This window comes from Drosophila guanche, unplaced genomic scaffold (genome assembly GCF_900245975.1).
Source record: "Drosophila guanche unplaced genomic scaffold, DGUA_6, whole genome shotgun sequence".
Taxonomy (NCBI): domain Eukaryota; kingdom Metazoa; phylum Arthropoda; class Insecta; order Diptera; family Drosophilidae; genus Drosophila; species Drosophila guanche.
The window spans coordinates 1,004,885-1,018,666 of record NW_022995749.1 but is presented as its reverse complement, the minus strand read 5'-3'; the positions used below and the strand labels follow the sequence as shown (position 1 = coordinate 1,018,666).

General features: G+C 46.8%; 7 protein-coding genes across 7 annotated transcripts; 2 read left to right on the top strand and 5 right to left on the bottom strand.

Annotated features, from left to right (window-relative positions):
• Positions 1-15: 15 nt before the first annotated feature.
• LOC117585059 (general odorant-binding protein 99a-like) lies at positions 16-675 on the bottom strand. The gene is made up of 2 exons (XM_034274319.1): positions 572-675; positions 16-501 (listed from the first exon to the last, which is right to left on the bottom strand). The coding sequence occupies exons 1-2, from the start codon at positions 611-613 to the stop codon at positions 79-81; spliced, it is 465 nt and encodes a 154-aa protein (XP_034130210.1). The 5' UTR covers positions 614-675; the 3' UTR covers positions 16-78.
• Positions 676-3,494: 2,819 nt separating this feature from the next.
• On the bottom strand, positions 3,495-4,690 carry LOC117585057 (THO complex subunit 3). The gene is made up of 3 exons (XM_034274316.1): positions 4,527-4,690; positions 3,933-4,467; positions 3,495-3,873 (listed from the first exon to the last, which is right to left on the bottom strand). Exons 1-3 carry the CDS (start codon positions 4,614-4,616, stop codon positions 3,521-3,523), a joined length of 978 nt encoding a protein of 325 aa, XP_034130207.1. The 5' UTR covers positions 4,617-4,690; the 3' UTR covers positions 3,495-3,520.
• Positions 4,691-5,163: 473 nt separating this feature from the next.
• LOC117585363 lies at positions 5,164-6,269 on the bottom strand. The gene is made up of 2 exons (XM_034274810.1): positions 6,227-6,269; positions 5,164-6,161 (listed from the first exon to the last, which is right to left on the bottom strand). Exons 1-2 carry the CDS (start codon positions 6,267-6,269, stop codon positions 5,164-5,166), a joined length of 1,041 nt encoding a protein of 346 aa, XP_034130701.1.
• A 966-nt stretch (positions 6,270-7,235) lies between these two features.
• Positions 7,236-8,148, bottom strand: LOC117585068 (uncharacterized protein CG45076). Its single transcript, XM_034274330.1, has 2 exons — positions 8,004-8,148; positions 7,236-7,945 (listed from the first exon to the last, which is right to left on the bottom strand). Exons 1-2 carry the CDS (start codon positions 8,085-8,087, stop codon positions 7,256-7,258), a joined length of 774 nt encoding a protein of 257 aa, XP_034130221.1. The 5' UTR covers positions 8,088-8,148; the 3' UTR covers positions 7,236-7,255.
• A 65-nt stretch (positions 8,149-8,213) lies between these two features.
• On the top strand, positions 8,214-9,063 carry LOC117585237. The gene has a single exon (XM_034274637.1). It carries the CDS (start codon positions 8,252-8,254, stop codon positions 8,894-8,896), a length of 645 nt encoding a protein of 214 aa, XP_034130528.1. The 5' UTR covers positions 8,214-8,251; the 3' UTR covers positions 8,897-9,063.
• Positions 9,064-9,674: 611 nt separating this feature from the next.
• Positions 9,675-11,258, top strand: LOC117585230 (eukaryotic initiation factor 4A-III). Its single transcript, XM_034274624.1, has 3 exons — positions 9,675-9,897; positions 9,969-10,527; positions 10,590-11,258. The coding sequence occupies exons 1-3, from the start codon at positions 9,765-9,767 to the stop codon at positions 11,095-11,097; spliced, it is 1,200 nt and encodes a 399-aa protein (XP_034130515.1). The 5' UTR covers positions 9,675-9,764; the 3' UTR covers positions 11,098-11,258.
• Positions 11,223-13,210, bottom strand: LOC117585231 (4-hydroxybenzoate polyprenyltransferase, mitochondrial). The gene is made up of 4 exons (XM_034274625.1): positions 13,048-13,210; positions 12,889-12,988; positions 11,813-12,829; positions 11,223-11,754 (listed from the first exon to the last, which is right to left on the bottom strand). Exons 3-4 carry the CDS (start codon positions 12,791-12,793, stop codon positions 11,548-11,550), a joined length of 1,188 nt encoding a protein of 395 aa, XP_034130516.1. The 5' UTR covers positions 12,794-12,829; positions 12,889-12,988; positions 13,048-13,210; the 3' UTR covers positions 11,223-11,547.
• Between the last annotated feature and the right edge of the window lie 572 nt (positions 13,211-13,782).

Sequence of the window (13,782 nt, the reverse complement as noted above, 5' to 3'; positions counted from 1 at the left end):
ATATGTACCGACTTCTCCCGACTTCAACGAGTTGCGTTCCAGCACAAAATGTGAACACTTTTATTGGTCTCAACGATCTTAAGCACTCGCCTTTGCCGCCTCGGCTGCGTCATGCTTGGCCTTGACGAAGGCCTTCACCTTGTCGCCGATCTTGCTGGCCATCAGACACTTGTGTCCCCGGAAGGCCCACACATCCGCAGGGCTGCCCTCCTCGTTCTTGTCGATGCAGCCCTGAGCGATCTCCAGGGCTTCCTCCTCCGTAAGGTCCATCTTGAACTGCTTGGCAAGACGATCGGCATGGTAGCCCTCGTGGGTGCAGAAGATGTCCAGCTTCTGGGCGGAGCAGAGCAGATACTGGCGCACATCGGGCTCGTCGGGGAAGATCAGCTGCTTCAGCTGAGAGATCTGATCACCGTTGAGGGGATGCTCCTTCAGGCACTCAATGCGTATTTGCTTGATATCCTCGCCAGTCTTGGGCTTCCACTCATCGTCGGCGTAGGCCTGCTTACGAGTATTTCATTGATTTAATTATGATGATGGGATTAACAACGATTCAATCGAAAATACACACCACAGCACAGAGGGCCAGGGTAAGGATGAGATACTTCAGCATATTGTTTGTATTCTTGCACACACGATCACGAATCAGTTGAAATTTCTAGACTGAATCGCCGACGGCTCCGTTCCCTAGATTTATACCGACGCACCTGCTGATAGCTGGCTGTCTCGCTGCCACCAGCTGCTCTGTGTCAAGAGTTCAGTTCAGCGATAAGCCGGTCCAGCGTCTAACTATGTTATTTAATTTCATTCCCTCTTGATGATAAGCTCCATCTAGAGCAGCTCTCTTACAGAGTGGAACTCAGCCGACACAGCTTGGGCTTCTGTACAAAAGTCTTTCCTCGATGAACTTGTTTATGGAGCAACTTCTACTATCACGTGAGTAGGCTGACTCGCTGGGTTGCTGTAGGTTTTATTATATCGTATATCGTTTTGAATTTAAATCTATTTATACAACCGGAGAGAGTTGTTATCAAATTACAATTAGTCAATTGGCAACGCGATGTTTCACTTCCGCTTTATAGTCGATAGATTTTAGTAAACAATTTCTGTAATCAAGAGATGTAACTGAACCTATGTTAACCTCAACAGGCTGGGACAGAAAGATTCCACACATATACCAGCCAAGGGAAGCGTCAACTGATTAATTACCAGCAATCTTTCAAACTCATACACTCAGCAAAAGTGAAACGGAAAATGTTGTTGATGCCTCGGAAAATGCTCTACAATTCTTTTATGTTCTACAATTGCTAAAACATTCTTGTACTGTATGTACATAGATTATCAAAAACACTTATTAATATGACATTGCACTTGAACGATTATCAGCTTTTGGGGTCAGTCACAGTCACAGTCACAGTCACAGTCCCAATTCCAGTCCAGTCCCCCCTGCCATGCGCGCTGATAACAGCTGATAAATCCCGGCCAGCTTTCACCCATCACCAGAGTAGGACTGATCCAAGTGGGCAACTGTCAACCGTCAATTCGTCGGCCATTATGCAAGCCAATGCAATCGTATTTAATTAAATCAAATAAAACTCCAGTTGGCCTCCAGGCGTCTAAGAGTTGTCATTACCATTGGATGGAAGAGTGCGCGTACCATACATTTACGGGTAACCAGCAGCACGGTCTGTTGATCCTTTTAGCATCAATGGCTTTTAGCTTATTTCTATTTAGGAACCATGGTTTTGTTGAGGTAGAGGCAAAAAGTGAGCAGTATCCTCTGCAGTACTCTCTCTCTCCCATTCTTCTTTCAGTATTCGGTGTATCTCACATTTTGCATCTTCCGTGTGCTTCTTTCGCTGCTGATTGATGAATTAATTCTCAAGCAGATTGGCTACTTTTTATGATTTTTTTATCAATTTAAAAAGGTCAACCAAAAAAGAAGCATACCACGCTGCTAGTGGCCATAACATGGAGGGGAACCTTAACAGCATTGATTTCATTCCATTTTCATAGGAACAGCACGAGCATGACACAATTATCGCATGCGAGATATTTTCCTAACATTAAAAGAGCGCTGAATGGCGTTACATTTGCTGTGTGCTGAAGTTGGAAAGGGGACCTTTTAAAAGGAGAGGCGCGCTGAATCTGCAAATTTAAATTGACAAGCGTGCGTCGACAGGTGGAGCAAGTAAAACCATGTAGCAAAGGACGTAGCTTTCCCGGCAGGTCTATAAAAAACCGTTAAACGCAGACCCTATCGAAAAACAAGACCAACTTTGCCTTTAAAGAATCAGATATGGATGATGACGATGATATTATTTGTTGAAATTATTCAAAAACTCCAACCAAAACCACCGATTCTTTAGAACTCGTGTAGGAATAAAACACCGTTATAACTCCTCCAAATAATGGGCATTACAAAAAAATAACCAAACCCATCTGCCTATGCTGCGAGGATATTGGGATTTTGTATCTAATGAACCACACCAGTGCGTTGACCCAGAACTACAATATTTTGCGACTAAATGAGAAGGCTGCAATAGAAAAAATGCAATTAATAATAATTAAGAATGATTTTAGTACTTGGGTATCGAGGGCAGAGCGCCAGAGTGCCAGGAAAACGGAAATCCAAACCAAAATCTATCGCAAACATTTAGTCGTGCAAATATTTGTGCACTTGGTGGGTACATGGAGCGCGGCAGAATGCAATCACAATCAGGGACTGGGACTGTACTCAGTAATCGACGCGGCATTGATGTGTGGGGTGTTCTCTTCTGTTTGTGCTCCACTTGTACATCTCGCGCAGATACTTTTAGTTCACGAGTGAGCTCAAGAAATAGCAACAGAAAGCAAACTAAAAGCAATTGCATCACCCCACTCGTGTCTTTGGCCTCTCCCTAAAGTTTTGTGGCTAATGGAGCCCAATTTATAAGCCAGCCTGTGCAAACAACTGCAGCAAAGTGACATCGACCTTTGGCCCACTAAGATTTGTCCTGCTGGCAGTTGCATTTTCGTTCTCAGGTACTCACGGCAAACCCAAAGTGTTGCCACTGATTAATAGCTTAAAACGGAAGAAGCCATAACCGTAAACAGCTCTAAGGGCAGGGTGCATAATCAGATCCCATCCCAAGTACTCCTACAAGTTGATGTTAAAAGTAAAATTGTCTCCTCTCCTCCCTCCCTTGATGATTGATGCCTGGCAAGAACTGCAATTTAAAGCTGGCAGACAACCGGGGTTACATCAGCGTGGAGTCCGGAGTGCAGCGAAGCTCCTTTAATGCCATAAAAACCGAACTGGCAGGCAGCCTGTCTGTGGGATGATAAAAACTAGCACTTGACTTGCAAGTAGATGCCCATGCAGCTCAATTTAATCACACACGTGCGGAAGTTGAGCTTCGAAATTGATAATCCACTTGCCTGCCACAGGGTACTACGTGACTTTGTGAAGTTCATAGTTTATAATCTCGAATGCATTGCGAGGTCTCACCATTGATGATTGAATAATACATAAAACTCTTTACTGGCCCTGGGTTTGTTCGGGAAAGCCGTATATTTTGACATTGCCAGCATCGCGACGCCGCTCGACATCCTTCTCGTCGCAGGCATAGGCCAACAGGTACTGCTTCGGATGCCAGGCCACCGTGAATGTCGAGGCCTCCACATGAATGTCGGTGACACGTTCGCCCGTTTCCGTGAAGGCAACGTCAATGAGCAGATCCTCGCTGGCAGAGGCTATCAGCCGTTCGTCGTGGCTAAAGGAAATGGTGCGCACAGGCCATTCCAGGCGGCTAATCATACGCAGGCAGGCCAGTTCATTGGCGTCCCAAAGCGAGACCTGGGCATCGGCCGAACCAGTGGCAAAATATTTACCTAAAATAGAGGGCATTAGATAGTGCGAAAGGTATGTATACGCAAGGGGTTTAGCCTACCTGTGGGCCCGAACTCAATGCAAATGCAGTTGGCCGGATGCCCCTTGAGCGTCAGTTGGTGCTCCAGACTGGGATAGCTTAAAACATTAATGCAGCCCATGCCGTTGGTGAGGAAGAACAAATCGTTTGTATTGTTCCATGATATCTCATTTACTTCACAGCTGAAGGGCTCCTCGACGCGTATTTTGTTCGTCCGCGTGTCTATGAATGTGATTAGGTCTTCCTTGTTGCCCACAGCAATGGTCTTGCCGTCCGGGGACCACGCTATGTTTATGTTCTCTCCCTTGGTGTTGGTCACTGAAGCACACTTCCCAGCGCGAATGTCCCAGACGCGCACGGTCTTGTCGCCGCTCGCAGTGGCAAACTGATCCGGATTGGTTTTGTGCCAACACAATTGATCCACGGACGCTGTGTGACCCCGGTAGATGCTGCCCTTGATGAGGCGATCGCGATCCAAGGTGTACACCGCCACCGTCTTGTCAAAGGAGCCTGATGCCAAATGGCGACCATCAGCATTCCAACAAACCGAGTGAACCTGTGACCATCAGACATTTGTTTCGTGAAAATCTCTAAATTATCCGACTGGCCACTTACCTTGGACGTATGCGCCCGCTGCTCTCGTATTTTACTGTGACTCCGGAAGTACGACCTCAGGTCCTCAAATGTCGGCTCTTGGCGGCTCATATTTTGCAGCTAATTCAATTGTTTTTTTCAGTTTTTCTAAATTATTTGCAAATAAAATATTTGTAAATAAATGCCGGCACCAGTGTGACTGCGAAATTATCGATAAAATATACCGACGCGCACTTTAATTTTCAAAATATACTGTAAACATACCGTAAATCTAAAATCATTTTCCTCGACTTTGATCTTCTGTTTAATATTATCAAATATTTAGGACTCTCAGCTTTAAAATAGTAATTTTACTCGAATCAATATTTGATTCTTCACAAGATTGGCTGGATTTCATTTCTTATCTTATTTGATTGATTGTAACATAAGGTTAAAACGTTACATGAAAAGTTTTTGCTTGTTATTATGGAGAGTGTGGCAAATTGTATACCCTATTTCCATAAGTTAATATTAATATGTTATATTCAAAGCTGCTCCCCCAACTTTTTATTTATTAACAAGATAAAAAAACATAGACTTTTAATCAATATATGTAAAATAAATAAATAGGTACAAATTGAAGCTTAAATTTACGAAACAAATTCGGAATGGAAGTGTATTACGGGCGTCTACGACGTCGGGCCGGAGCTGGGCCCGGGGCCGAAGCTGGTGCCGGTTCAACCACATTGCGATCGCTTTTATCATGAATGTGAACCGCTTCACTTAGCTCCACATTGGCGTGCACAGCAGCATCGTTGGCATTGATCTGCGCCTCCTGTGCGGACAGCGTGGCCTTCTCCGCCGAATCGCGAGTCTCCTCATAGTCCAAGCGGGCAGCGTACGCGTGCGACTCGGCATGCTCCAGTTTGGTCTTGGCCTGGGCCACCATATCGATTTGGGAGGCCAATTCAGCGGCTGCCTCGGACGCGGACTTTTGGGCGAGCTCGGATGCGGATTGGGCATTGTTTAGTGCCGCCGTGAGGACGCTCACATGGTTGATGGCCTGCTGGGCCGCATATTGTGCAGCTTTCGCCGATCGCTTGGCCTGCTGCAGCTGCGTCAGCTCGTTCTCCAATGCCTTGTGCGCCTCCACGCTCTGGTCCTCCAGTCGGTGCAGGAGCACCTCCTTGCCCTTGAGCACAGCGACGGCTGTGCCGGCTGCCTGGGCCGCTGCCTGGGCCAGAGTGCTCTTGGCCACGTACGAAGCCTGCTTCCCGGCCGCATTCTGACTGGCCACTGCCGAGTTGGCTGTATCCGCCGATCCCTTGGCAATGCTGCGCAGTCCATTATCCACCAGATATACGCCCCCGCCGCCTCCGCCTTGCAGGTTGTGTACAATGTAGTCGGAGCTTTCGTAATGCTGCGAGTGCTGCTGTCCATTCGGATGTGGACTCGGAGCTGGCTCAAACTCGTCGTGGTTGATGGCTTCGAATGAATATGGCGGCACTTCGTGGTCGATCTGCGTGGCTTGCTGTTGCTGGTGGCTCTGTTGCCCCTGGTGAACGTGAATCTGGCCCTGCGCTGACGGAGGTAAAGGCGGCACATTTAGACGGTAGTGAGCGTCCTTCCGCTTCACCTTGCGTCCCAGTCCCAGTCCCATTGCTGGCATGGCTGCAACTTAATTGGGAAAAGGAAGTGCTTACAGGCGACATGAAATTTGCATAGGGAAACACGACGCTTACCCAAGAGCATTGTCAGTAGCAGCAGCTGCATGGCCGAAGGCATCATTGAAAATTATGCAATCTAAAAAAGAAATTGCCCAGCCGGAAGACTCGGGATCACGGCACAGGGGTACGGATACTCGAATTTATTGCTGGGATTTTCAATCGAGGCAAATGTAACCGGTTCTATGACTGCCAATTTATGTTAGCTAACAACGTAAGGAGTGCACTTTCTTTGGTCTAGGATGATGGCCGGCAAACAGTTTGTGTGTCACACCCAGTTCAGTCCGCTTATCGTATGTTCCACAGAAGAACCAGTTTGCTTTTAAGGCCAGGACAACCTAACCATCGGCATCACTGCTGGCACAAAACTGGGCACGAATCACTCACTATTTGACAGATAAATCAACCGCTGACAACACACGTCCTGACTGCAGCGTGGGCAAACCGTATCTAATGCCAGTTGACGACACAGCTCCCACCACAAGGTCTCGGTCCCGCAAAGTCGATGGACAGGTTCGGTGTGCTGGACAAAACGCTTTTACTTTCGGCTTTGGGAATGCAATGCGCTTCGATGTCTTTTGTAAATCCGTTGGAGACCTCTCGACGATTGCCAGCAGACCTGTGCAGGCGTCATGTATTTATAAACAAAACGCTTTTCGCTGTGTGTGTCGCTGTTGCGATGAAAGTGCAAACTCGTTGGACGGTGGTCCGTTTTCTTTATGACTTGGCCTGCCCCGGCAGCGCCAATTGATTCCACACCAAACACCAACAATGGGGCTGGGTCAATGCTACCAGGCTGGAGGATTGGATAATTTACAGCCACAGCCACAGCCACTGCAACAGCCACTGCCGCATGAGTAATTATAGAAGAGCCTCTAATTGCCACAAGTCTGCTCCGCTCCGAGGCAGCAAGCTCGCAAATCGCATGGCAGAGACGATCGGCGCCCGTGTCCGCTGATGGCTTCGCTTCCTCTCGGATCAGCGTGGAGTCTCGGAATCGGAAGCAAACAATAATTTATTAAAAAATAAACACAAATTGTCTTAGGCTTAGTAACCGCGTCTATAGCGACGCATTAACTTGTCGAGCATCTTCACGCGGCGACGCTCTCGCGAGGCACGTGTTCTGGCCTCCTGGGCAGCACAGGCAGCCTTCTCGGCCAGCTTCTTGGTGCTATTGAAGTCCTTCTTGGCGCAATCCAGCTGCTTGAGCAACATCTCCACGCGCTTCTTGGCCGTCTCGACGAGCTGCTGCTTCTCGGCCAGCTCCTGCTGAGCGCCATTGGACACCTGTTCCGAGTTGGCAACATTGGCGTGGGCATTCTTGACGGCATCGGTGATTGTCTTGACTTGGGTACCGGCCATGCTTGCGGCCTGGGCGGCAGCCGCTGCTGTGCTTTGGGTGGTCTGCAGTCCGGCGGCCTCTTCCTGGACGACCACCTCACCCTCGCGTACCTCAGATTCCAGCTGCTCGACGATTTGCAGCTTCCCAGCAAGAGCAGCTTCTGCAGCGTTGGCTGCAGCGAAGGCCTTGTCGGCCAATTGTTGCTTCACATGTCGGGCAGCAGCCTCGGCGGCCGACACCTGGGCATCGGAGGCATCTTTGGCCTCCTTTGCGGCCTTCTGGGCTATGTTGGTGGCCTTCTGTTTGCCACCACCAGCCATATTGATGTGGCAATTGCTCTGCGAGCAACCTCCTTCGGAATCATCATGCACCAGGTTGGAAAAATCATTGTACGTCTGTGGGGGCACGGGGAAATCTGTGGACTTTTGGGAATGTTTTCTCCATCTTACGTACCTCTTCAAGCGGCTGGGCATCACTGAGAGCCCAAGCAATGGCCACAACCACCAACATGGCTCGAATAATATGCTCGAACAGCATTTTCTATTTTATTTCTATAAAATATATTCTCAATTCGGGGATTGAACATATAGAGCTAAAACTTCTGACACTTTTGACTGTTTTGTTATGCTGTTGATGTGACTTGGAGATTTGTGTCAGTGGAGATTTGTGTCAGTTGAGAATTGTATGTTTGTTAGTTCCCAATGGGTTACAAGTCCTTCGTTGTGTTGTTCGTGGCGAGCTTCATTGTGGCGACCACTTTAACGACAGTCAAGCAATGCGATGAGCGTCACAAGCCCGGAAACTTGAAAGCCTTGATTGCCCCGAAAGCGTCTGCGAAGCCAAAAGGCGCAACGGATTCGCCATCGGGATGTGCCACGCAGAAGTCCGGAAATACGACCGAGTCCATGGATGCATCCATGGCTGCCGAAACGCTGATTGCTGGCAATAAGCAGCTGCTGGACGCTCTCGAGAGCAGTCTGAGCGAGATCAAGAAGTTCCGTGAGAAGATGAAGAAGGCGGCTGCCAGCAGCTCCAACACTGCAAAGATGGCCAAGCGGGTGCGAAACAACAACCAGAAAATCGTCGCAAATCTGAAATGTCTGTATGGGGAGTTCCAAGTGAGCCTTGAGAAAATTCGCAGCGTGGCAGAAAATGCCAAACGGGAGGTGATGGAGAAGCGGAAACTTGAAGAAACTGCCAAGCGGCGAGTGGAGTACCTAAAAAAGAATCTGGATGAGCTGCAGGCTGATATGAAGCGTACTAGGGACAGTGCCAAGAAGGCAAACTGTGCCGCCAAGCAAGCGAAGCAGCGAGTCGACACCATACTAGATATTTCGACACTTTGAGAGAGATCTGCATTCGGAAACTAAACACAAACACTATTTTATTGCGTTGATGTTAAGGACAAGAGGTTTTATATTTTGTTAACTATGTTACTCTGAGCATGGACAATTGGTCTTGGTGGCGACGGGTTAGGGTTTTAAGCTGGAAATAATAAATAACTTGCATTGTATAGCGATTTCTTTGAGGGCCATTTAAACGGCACACCGGCAGCCTGGTGCCACTAGCCATGCATTTCAAAACAAAACAGTATAAAATCTGTATATAAAATAATTAAAGCTTACAGTTAAAATAACAGTTTTTATTTGTATATTTATTTGTTTTTCAAGGGTCCGACCACCAACTACCACCCCCAAGACAAAATTCAAACATCAAACCGAATTTTCGATCCATCGCATTTAGCAAGTCAACGCACCAAAACATACATTACATACATGTGTCTACATGTTACATACATTTCATACTGAAAACCAAGCTCCCTTGCTTCCAAAAGGGGTGATATGAATGAAAAATTAAAATACAAATTCGTCAAATTTCAGGTCATAGGGTATACAATCCAATAAAAAGGAGTACTTATAATAAGCTAACTTGATTCTTCAATCGGATTAAAATGTTGTTTCGGTGTTAAAAGTCTTTGCAAGCTGGTAATATCAAATATAACATCAAAATCGAGAAATATGATTTAAGAGTACGGTATATTTATAGTATATTTTTAAAATGGGAAGGTATACTTTGGTATATTTTTGAGGGTTACGGTATATCACGGTATATTTGATCGACCATCCCTAACCGCGTTGTGTGAAAGTAGAAAAATATTGAAAACGACCGACTTTTTAGAAAAAGTGAGCAGATAATATATAAAACACAGCAATAATGGCGCGCAAGAATGCCCAGGCCGAGGATCTCTCGAACGTTGAGTTCGAGACCAGCGAGGATGTGGAGGTAATCCCCACTTTCAATGCCATGAATCTAAAGGAGGAGCTGCTACGCGGCATCTATGCGTACGGTAAGTTGTGTGTATACTCACGCTACTATCTAACCGATACAGTTATTAACATTTAACTATTTAATGTGTAGGTTTTGAGAAGCCATCGGCCATTCAGCAGCGTAGCATCAAGCCCATTGTGAAGGGACGCGATGTTATTGCCCAGGCTCAGTCGGGTACAGGAAAAACAGCCACATTCTCCATATCCATTCTGCAGAGTCTGGACACTTCTTTGCGTGAGACACAAGTGCTGTGTCTGTCGCCCACCCGCGAGTTGGCTGTACAAATCCAGAAGGTGATACTGGCCCTGGGCGATATGATGAATGTGCAGTGTCACGTGTGCATTGGCGGTACAAATCTGGGCGAGGACATACGCAAACTGGACTACGGCCAGCACATTGTGAGCGGCACGCCGGGACGTGTGTTCGACATGATCAAGCGGCGTGTTCTGCGCACCAGAGCCATCAAGATGCTGGTGCTGGACGAGGCCGATGAGATGCTGAACAAAGGTTTTAAGGAACAAATCTATGATGTTTACCGGTATTTGCCACCAGCAACGCAGGTGGTGCTCATCTCAGCCACATTGCCCCATGAGATCCTTGAAATGACATCAAAATTTATGACAGATCCCATTCGCATATTGGTCAAGCGGTAAGTAGAATGCACTTGGATGTACCCAGCAAACCTTTAACTCATTTTGCATTTTATTACAGCGATGAGTTGACCCTGGAAGGCATCAAACAGTTCTTCGTGGCTGTCGAGCGGGAGGAGTGGAAGTTCGACACGCTCTGTGATCTGTACGATACGTTAACCATCACCCAGGCTGTCATTTTCTGCAATACAAAGCGCAAGGTGGACTGGCTGACGGAGAAGATGCGCGAGGCTAATTTCACGGTCAGCTCCATGCACGGCGACATGCCGCAGAAGGAGCGTGATGAGATCATGAAGGAGTTCCGCGCCGGCCAGTCGCGTGTTCTCATCACCACAGATGTGTGGGCTCGCGGCATTGATGTGCAGCAAGTGTCCCTGGTCATCAACTACGACTTGCCCAACAACCGTGAGCTGTACATCCATCGCATTGGCCGATCGGGTCGTTTTGGACGCAAGGGTGTCGCCATTAACTTTGTCAAATCCGACGATATTCGCATTTTGCGCGACATTGAGCAATACTACTCCACACAAATCGACGAGATGCCCATGAACGTGGCCGACTTGATCTAACACACAATAGATACATTTCTGTCAATGTATTTTTTGATGTAACGAAACGCAGCGCATCTTTTCTTAGCATTAACAACAAATGGAGTGGAGTACATTTGAATATTTGAAGACAACCAAAATCTGTATAATAATAAATAACACGTAAGAATTTAATACAGAAACCAGTTTGTAGTTGCGACATTGGTTCGGGGTGGTGCGGAGAGGGGGTGTTGATACTTTACCTTGGTGAAGTGCACTTAAAATTAATGGTCATAGCCATTACCATGCTGCGAGGTATTTTACAATCATTTGCTTATGCTTAACTTAATCTTCCCGGTGAAACTAATCTACAAATAAAGAAGTTCTACATGCCTATGTACAAAATGAAAACTATTTAGCTAACTATAGACTTTGGTCCAAGGCGAAAAACATTCAATTTAAGATCCACTAATGCAGGTAGTTGGCATTCGTTCAGCTTATAACATCTGGCTTCTGACTTAGGGAAACAAAGGAGCTGGCTGCTGGCGATGCTAGTGCGGGTTGTGGCTGCTTTTTAGTGTCGTCCGCTTTCAGTAGTGTGCCAAGAACGATTCCAAGAAACAGAATGAGTCCCACCTGATGATTCGATAAAAATTTCTTGGCACAGTCCGTGGGATTGTCAATGTTGAGGGAGTAAATCTGTAAAACAGGCAAGTTGTTGTGGAAATCTACCAAAATGGAGTTTCGAGCTACCCACCTGCTGCACAAGATGAGCGCCAACAACTCCAACAGCGGCATAGTAGGGCAGCGTTTGGTCGCAGGCCCAGCCGGAGGCAGAGAGACCCGTCAGCATGGCTGCGGTGAAACCGGACAGCCAAACTTTTGTATTCTCGCCGAAACGCAGGGCAGTGGACTTGACACCGATTTGCAAGTCATCAAGCTTATCCTGATGGGCGTAGATTGTGTCGTAGACAATGGTCCAGCACACACCAGACAGGTAGAGCGGTAGACATGCGGCCAGGTTGACGCTGCCTTGGGTGGCACACCAGCCCAGCAGAGCGCCCCAATTGAAGGCCATGCCAAGAACCAGCTGAGGCCAATAGGTCACCCGCTTCATCAATGGATACGTGACCACCAGTCCCAGGGAGCTGGCACCGAGCAGAATTGACTGCCAGTTGAGCTGGACAAGTACCAACAGTCCCAGACTTAGTTGAGCCGAGAGAAAGACAATGGCATCGAATTGAGTAATCTGTCCGGACGCAAGTGGCCGTGAACGTGTTCGCTCCACCTTGGCGTCGATGTCTTTGTCCCAGAGATCGTTTATGGTGCAGCCGGCGCCACGCATAATCAATGCTCCCGTTCCAAACAAGCCCAGCATGGTAAGGTCCGGCCAGCAACCAGCATCTGCGCTCAACGCTATGCTCCACGCACAGGGCCAGAACAGCAAGTAAGTGCCGATGGGTCGATCAATCCTCATCAGCTGGGCATATGGTTTCGTTGCTGCAGCCAGCTCTTCGAGCAGCGAGGTCGGCTTCTTGGATGTGGGCAGCGTCGTCATCTTGCGGCAACAAAGCTCCTGGACCTGCGGTAGCCTTCCGTTGCGGTAATCGCTTTCTGTGTGGAGTCCAATCAGAACACGCGCCGGCACAGCTGGGATTGGAAGCATGCTCTTTGTTGTTGTCGCCGCATAATATGGGAAATGCTTTCTGCCCTTCAGCAGATGTCGTAGCGCAAACATTGCAATTCAGCGTCCTTGGAGCGGCGGGCTATCCTACTGTCACGATCCAAATATTAAATTACACAATTGGCATCGGCGTTTAGGCAAAAACTCACATCTAAAATGGCAAGAATCTAGTCAAAATTGAATTATATTATACACTTAACCCACTGAACCCCCCTCTATTTAAACATGTAAACAGCTTGAGTTGAATCGCTGAAAATAACACTGTTTTACTCATTTATCTTGTAGATTCAACCTTTCTTTATACTTACAAAAATATAAAGCCAAGATATACTTCACATGAGCTGTGCTAAAATTCTTGCAGTTGGATTAAATTGGTGGTACATTTAAAACCCCTCGGGTCGACAATGGGCTAACCTCCAGTTATGTTGATCGGGAATCACATTCCTTGACTTTGATATTCTGTTGAGTATTGCTAGCAAGCGAAGTCTCTCAGCCTTGCAACTATAATTATATCCAATACATTAACTTGTTTTCCACAGGTTTGCTTAGTTTTCATGGCAATCTTTTATTTGATTGCTTACAAAATAAGGTTCAGAATAAAAATAAACTAGCTTAACACATTGATAATGGTAGTATTGCCACATCGAATAAAAAAGGTTCATTGTTTGCATTGGTAGCACGGATGTCACTGGCAGTTATTTTAAATGCAATTGGCATTAGATTTGTGCAAATTCCGATTTATTCCCAGAAAAAAACAATTTTTAATTAGCTATAAGCCATATATAAATTTAATTCAATATGTCTTTGTCGTGGAAAATGTAAGGTCTCCTAACTGTTATGAAAATAAGCATTTCCCCTTCCAAGGAACGTAATAAAAAGCTTTGCACTTTAACCAATAACTGAACCAATTACCCCTCTGCAATATCGTTTAACTTCTTCAGCTTATGCACACGGCACGAGTCTTTCGAAATTAGCACACGGCCTCAAGAATGTCCGTAGTTTTTGCGCACGGTCGTAAAATATTTGCACACGGCCATCGATCC

Bases quoted from the DNA above. Each gene is read 5' to 3' on its own strand.
- LOC117585059 (XM_034274319.1), bottom strand. From the start codon at position 613: ATGCTGAAGTATCTCATCCTTACCCTGGCCCTCTGTGCTGTG. The intron at 502-571 runs GTGTGTATTTTC...ACTCGTAAGCAG, and splicing joins CCCTGGCCCTCTGTGCTGTG to GCCTACGCCGACGATGAGTG.
- LOC117585057 (XM_034274316.1), bottom strand. From the start codon at position 4,616: ATGAGCCGCCAAGAGCCGACATTTGAGGACCTGAGGTCGTACTTCCGG. The intron at 4,468-4,526 runs GTAAGTGGCCAG...TGATGGTCACAG, and splicing joins AGCGGGCGCATACGTCCAAG to GTTCACTCGGTTTGTTGGAA. The intron at 3,874-3,932 runs GTAGGCTAAACC...CCTCTATTTTAG, and splicing joins CATTGAGTTCGGGCCCACAG to GTAAATATTTTGCCACTGGT.
- LOC117585363 (XM_034274810.1), bottom strand. From the start codon at position 6,269: ATGCCTTCGGCCATGCAGCTGCTGCTACTGACAATGCTCTTGG. The intron at 6,162-6,226 runs GTAAGCGTCGTG...TTCCCAATTAAG, and splicing joins GCTACTGACAATGCTCTTGG to TTGCAGCCATGCCAGCAATG.
- LOC117585068 (XM_034274330.1), bottom strand. From the start codon at position 8,087: ATGCTGTTCGAGCATATTATTCGAGCCATGTTGGTGGTTGTGGCCATT. The intron at 7,946-8,003 runs GTACGTAAGATG...GTGCCCCCACAG, and splicing joins ATGCCCAGCCGCTTGAAGAG to ACGTACAATGATTTTTCCAA.
- LOC117585237 (XM_034274637.1), top strand. From the start codon at position 8,252: ATGGGTTACAAGTCCTTCGTTGTGTTGTTCGTGGCGAGCTTCATTGTG.
- LOC117585230 (XM_034274624.1), top strand. From the start codon at position 9,765: ATGGCGCGCAAGAATGCCCAGGCCGAGGATCTCTCGAACGTTGAGTTC. The intron at 9,898-9,968 runs GTAAGTTGTGTG...TTTAATGTGTAG, and splicing joins ACGCGGCATCTATGCGTACG to GTTTTGAGAAGCCATCGGCC. The intron at 10,528-10,589 runs GTAAGTAGAATG...ATTTTATTACAG, and splicing joins ATTCGCATATTGGTCAAGCG to CGATGAGTTGACCCTGGAAG.
- LOC117585231 (XM_034274625.1), bottom strand. From the start codon at position 12,793: ATGTTTGCGCTACGACATCTGCTGAAGGGCAGAAAGCATTTCCCATAT. The intron at 11,755-11,812 runs GTGGGTAGCTCG...CCTGTTTTACAG, and splicing joins GCGCTCATCTTGTGCAGCAG to ATTTACTCCCTCAACATTGA.